General features: G+C 42.3%; 1 protein-coding gene across 1 annotated transcript in view; it reads left to right on the top strand.

The window, feature by feature from the left end:
* The window catches only part of LOC101984398 (carcinoembryonic antigen-related cell adhesion molecule 2), a 28,031-nt gene extending 25,767 nt beyond the window's left edge, over positions 1-2,264 (top strand). Inside the window, exons 4-5 of the mRNA XM_026786376.1 lie at positions 1,019-1,050; positions 2,160-2,264. Of these exons, the coding sequence (XP_026642177.1) occupies positions 1,019-1,050; positions 2,160-2,264 (137 nt within the window). The remainder of the gene's footprint in view (positions 1-1,018; positions 1,051-2,159) is intronic.
* The last annotated feature ends 3,689 nt before the right edge of the window (positions 2,265-5,953 follow it).

Raw genomic sequence — 5,953 nt, 5'->3', positions numbered from 1 at the left:
AAAACAGAACCATCCTTGGAAAACAGAACAAGGCAGGTGTTAGGTAAGAAAGGTGCAAACCATCAAAGATAAGAGAGCTACATACCAGGATACAGCTCAGCACTAAAGCATCAGCTCTAGGTGTGGTCTCAGCACCAGGGGACAAAGTAGAGCAGATTTGAGGTCCAGCAAAGACAAAGGACACCACTAGGAGAGTTCACACCTACATTAAGGAACGAGGCCTCAGGAGGAAATGCAGTGCCAAGAATGGGGTGATGGAACTTCAGTGACAGCAAGGAGCCCAGGAATGAGCTGCCCACAGCATCCTCCCCGACTCCAGGAGCAAAGGCCGCTTGTATGGGAAGAGTGGTCACAGTGTCTGATATTTATTTAGGGGAACTGACCAGCGAGATCTCACAGAGCACAAACCCTCAGCCTCAAACCACAGTAAGTAAAGGCACTCACAGAACGAGAACTGGCTTTCTGCCACATACCCTGCTCTGCCAGGGGATCCTGGGCTCAAAGACCACACCTTCCTTTCTGCATGTTTGCAGAAGGGATCTGCACTTCCCTGCACTGAGGATCCCATAAATCATAGCCTTCCTAACTACAGAGGAGTTGCCTGAGAGAGCCCTGAGAGGCTCATTCCACCAGGCTAGGTAGGCCTAAAGAAGTCAGGTTTCCAGGGGTCTCCTGATGCCTTCCTTCCTGCCTCGATTATAGACATAGACATCTCCTTTGGGGAGAGTTTCTTGGTCTTATGGAATATCTGGGTGCTGTGGCCTCTATGTTCCCCTTGCCACTGGCGCATGCTGCTGAGAATCACCTCTGGGCATCCTGTGAACTGGGCAAACAGAAGGCTCTATCCTGCTCCTCCTCTGATACTAACACAGTGGGTCTGAGCAGCCTCTGAGGGAAGCTAATTCCTGAACTGAGCATGGCCACCGCCCCCTGCAACCCCTGCCACCTGACAAAAGTCAGGAAACCTTCAGTCAGCTTTGCACTTCTGTGCACTGACAACTCTCTCTTGCTCCCGTAGATCTGGGCTCCTCTGACAACTCTCCTAACGAGGTAAGCACTGCCACTTTCACTGGCTGTTTGCTCATGGAAATGTCTCTGAAGAATGTGCGCTGTCTGTATTGTTTTGGTTTGTGTGCTTGTTTGTTGAGAGAGGGTCTCACAGAGCAGCCATGGCTACCCTTGAGCTATGTAACCCAGGCTGGCCTTGAACTCTTGACCATCCTCCTGCCTTGGCCTCTCATGTGCTAGAATGACAAATGTGTGCAACAACACCAGGCTGAGAATGAGGTATTCTTGGAGACATAACTGTGAAATTCAGCTTGGGTCTGCATTCCTTAGGGCTGCAGCAAACAAAGATTGGTTAATGAGCTCCATGAGTCTAATGCAAGAGTGTGTGTTTGGAAAAATCCCCAACTCTCTGCTTAATTCCTGACCATGATTCCTTGTATTCTGTGGCCCTTGACAAGGAACTTGAATGTTTTAATCCTCAGTCTTGTCACCTGTGAAATGGGCATTCTGCCCACCTCAGAAAAGAGACTCAAGGGAATAAACGAGTTGACACATGCACAGCACTGTGCACACAGAGACAACAGCGCATCTTTCTCTTCCGATCTGAACCTGCTCTGACCATAAAAAGGATGGATTCCATTCTAATGGGTCTGAGACCTTGTTTCCACCTTATATAACAATTTTACCAAAATTTTATCATTGCAGCCTTTCAACCAAGTACAGGCATTGACTGAAGAGTGCTTTAAATCATAAGGACACTTTCACTGTGTGAACTCTCGCAGGTTGAACACACTTGTAAGCAGCAGGCAAGCTAAGTTACTTCACAACTACCCCCACTCCGCAAACACACTTTGCTGTCACTTCCCAACAAATATCAGTGGCCGTCAGGATGGTCCACATCCTCGCTCTCTGTTCTGTGGCCCATCTGGATGTCTCTGTTGATTTCTCCTCTGTCCCCATGGCTGTCTCACCCTGTTCCTCAACCTGTCTCCTCTAGTGACCACACATCAGACTGTCAGACAGTGAGTGACGGGTGTCCTCGCCCATGGCTCACCCGGCACAGAGGCCACAGCACAGTGGGGCTGGATCACCAGCAAGGTGAGGCTCTGCCCTGCAGGACTGATGTCACTGACCGACACTCATTCTTTCAGGTGGATCACGTGGTATACACCGTCCTGAACATCAACAGCCAGACACACAAACTACAATCTTCAAGAGCCACAGAAACAGTTTATTCAGAAGTACAAAAGAAGTGATCATGGCCTGTCGTGCTGGCTGCACCAATGATGCATTTCCAGACTCTCATCCTCACTAGGAGATACCTGTACCATGAGATGAGGGAACACCGTGCACATATGCGCACGCACACACACACACATAGCTCCAGGCGGCAGCCTCTTCAGTATCAATAGAAGAAACAATGTATTCTGGAGCCTACAGGAAACCCAACTTTTCTTGGAATTGAAACTTGCCTGAGAAAAGGGCATCAAAGCTGCCCACCCTTCACTCCCCTAGCCATGGCTTGTATTAAATTGACCCATTCAGAGCACAGTCATCTCCCAGCTCCAGTCCTGTCCTAGCACAGTCTGACTTGAATACCATAATCCTGGACATCACCTAACTGCTTATGCCAAAAAACAAAGGACAAGCAGGAAATGGGCATCCCTGCGTCTTTAAATCCCGATGTGAAGCCATTGTACATGAGAAGATCAAGTCTCAGCCAGAGGTCTCAGGAAATCTCCACACCGACAACTGTCATGCTTGCCCGGCTGTGGCATCAGGGTCTCTGTATGTTGTGCATTTACACCTGAGCCCACCTCTGAGCCTTTCTCCAGAAAACCCACTCAAAGCAGTGAAGGATGCTCAAAAGAAATCCCATGCTAGCTCAGAATCGAGTGTAATAGCGGGTTATTTATTTTGAAGTAGACTCACAAATGAAGTACTTCTGCTCTAAAGAGGAACAACAACCAGATACAGCAGCCAGTAAAGAGAGTCTGGACATTTGCTTTACATTGGCATTTATAGAACAAGAGGCCACCCCCAAGCCTGAAGGAATTCCTACAGTACTTCCCGCTTTGTTTAAATAAGAAAGTTCTAAGCCTAATAAAAAATTATATACAATAAGAACAAATATTAGGTTTAAAAATTAGAATTACAATAAACATAAATAATATAAAGCAAGAAACATATGATAAATGTTTCAGTAATTGTGTTATCCTAAGGAGTTTAAGTCTTATATAATAAATAGCTTGGCCAAGTCATGAGAGGAAAGTAACTACAACTGTCTGGTCTTCAACCCCATTGAAAATCCAAGAAGGAAAATAATACTACTTGAGTAAGTAGGAGGAGCAATCAAGCAACTTCCAAAATGTGCAACAAATGACAGAGACTACTGGTTACCTGGGCAATCACCCAAAGTCTCATTTTCAATGTTGGAGCAACCACCTTTGGCTAAGGCCTAGAGTAACTGACAGACCATTTTCAGAGGCAGGAAATTTTTCAAACCATCTTGGTAAGATTTGACAGTCTTTTTTCTTGTATTCTGCTTATCTTGTCTGGGCTTCATGCATTTTGTCGGTGAGTGATGCATGGACAGTTCCTTGCCCAAGGCCAGTTTTGCCAAGAAGAAAACAAGCTTCAAGTAGAGTGTCTTGGGTGCTCAATATTCTCTCAGGAATAGATCGATGCTGCCAGTAGCAATCATGTCTCACATCAAGAGAATCCTAAGTTATTTAAATGCCATATTCTATAGCTCTTTGAAGTGGTTGAAGATTACCCATCCATGCAGAATACAATCTCTATGTATCTAAAGAATCAGATTAGTCTAACTATGACAAACATAGATGACTATTGACCTATAAGTCTTAATACCTATAAAACTTAAAGACTAAGACTTTATATCAGAATATTAAATTATTTTTAAACAACTGTGTAACAAATGAGGACAATGACTTCAAAATGTAAACAATGTATTGCAATATGATAAATATATCCTAAAATTGTATCAATATACAAAAATGTCTTAAGCTGAGGTGTAAGCATGCATGACAAAATAACTTTGCTTAGGTATACAAATATTGTAGACCAAAATAGAAACATATTAAATATAATTTAAGTTTGTATAAATATACAAGAATCTATACCAATATAAATTGTCTATAAATAATAGCTCAAAAGTGTTTACTCTATTACTCACTATTATTATTAGTGTGAGTGAGCTCACAGTAATTTATTATCCCATCTAATTTCCCTTTTTAAAAAAAAAGATCATTGATTATACAAAATTTTCCCCCAATTCCCAAGCCTATAACAATTATAATCAGCCCCTAAATGATGTCACTAACCCTAAGGACAAACATTGTTGGGAGAGGGGACATCATCTTCTAGAATTACTTCCAGCTGTCATCGGTGCAATGTTCTTTCTATGGGATCCTGTGAAAGTGACATGATGGTTCAGTTCCAAGATTACTGTCTGGTATAGTTGCAAATAGTCTCTCAATATTCAGTAGGGTTTTTCTGAGGTTTCTATTTGGAGGTCTGGCCAGAACATTATAAAAAAAGTGCACCTTATCAGCTAACCAAGTTGGAAACATTTTGAGCAGCTGGTACCCCAAAACAGGTCTTATAGTAGCGCTATCAGCATCATGATGTCATATCAACCAGGTAGAGTTGTTGTTGTGGGGCCGCATCTTCTTCCTAGAAATTTCAAATTTTACTGTAGGAAATTCATTGCTCATTGTGGAAAACTTAGACATTTATACAGATATATACAGACATATATACTCTGATATGGGAGTCCCCTCTGTGTGTTGCTTGTATTGGTTAATGAATAAAGAAACTGCCTTGGCCAGAGAGGGCAGAACTTAGGTAGGCAGAGAAGACAGAACTGAATTCTGGGAGGAAGAAAGCAGAGTGGGGAGACACCAAGGACCCACCACCAGAGATAGACATGCTGAAACTTTGCTGGTAGGCCACAGCCTGGTGGTAATATACAGATTAATAGAAATGGGTTAAATTAATATATAGAGGTTAGCCAATAAGAAGTTAGAGCTAATGGGCCAAGCGGTGATTTAACTAATACACTTTCTGTGTGATTATTTTAGGTCTAATCAGCTAGGAACCAACAAGTGGCTCTCTCCTCCTACAGAGTATTTTCCATCTCTTTCTGTTTGTTTGTCATATCCTTTGTGGTTCAATTTGATCTTTCTATAACTGCCTAACCTGTAGGATTGTGTGGTATACCTGTAATATGCTTAATATTATAATAAACAAAACACTGCTTCATTTTCTTAGAGATAAATGTTGGACTATCATCTGTTTTTATTTGTGCAGGTATATCCATAATGGCCATAATTCTAATAAATGTGTGATTACTGGATCAACCATTTCTGAGCTCAAAGCATTTGCCCATTGAAAACCTGAATAAGTGTCAATGGTATGGTGTAAATATTTTAATTTTCCAAATTCTTCAAAGTGAAACACATCTATCTGCCAGATTTCATTCCTTTGAGTACCCTTTGGGTTAATCCCTGCAAGTACCGATGTTTGGTTATAGAAAGAACAAGTAAGACATCTCTATATAATCTCCTTACCTTTGGTCATGTAATAGAAAACTTTTTCTTTAAACCTTTGCCATGGACATGATGTTTCTTATAGAATTCTGAGCTAGAAAAATCTTTTGGCAGCATCCACAGCCATTACTAACGCAGAGGGCAGGTGCAAAGACAGCATCTCTAGCCTCTACCAGGAAGGAGTCCAGAAAAGTAGGACTGGTGGCTTTGAACTGACAGTCTCCTGGAAACTGAAAACAGAACAGAAAGATACCCTACATGGAGCACTAAGATTGTTTTAAAGGAAGCCCACATTTGGAGGTACTGCAGTTTTCTTCTCTGTAAGACAACCCACTACTTGAATTTTTGTTAACTGCTGACTTTGCTCAGTGTGT

Source organism: Microtus ochrogaster, linkage group LG4 (assembly GCF_000317375.1).
Source record: "Microtus ochrogaster isolate Prairie Vole_2 linkage group LG4, MicOch1.0, whole genome shotgun sequence".
NCBI classification, from domain to species: Eukaryota; Metazoa; Chordata; class Mammalia; order Rodentia; family Cricetidae; genus Microtus; species Microtus ochrogaster.
This window is presented reverse-complemented; position numbering and strand designations above follow the sequence as displayed.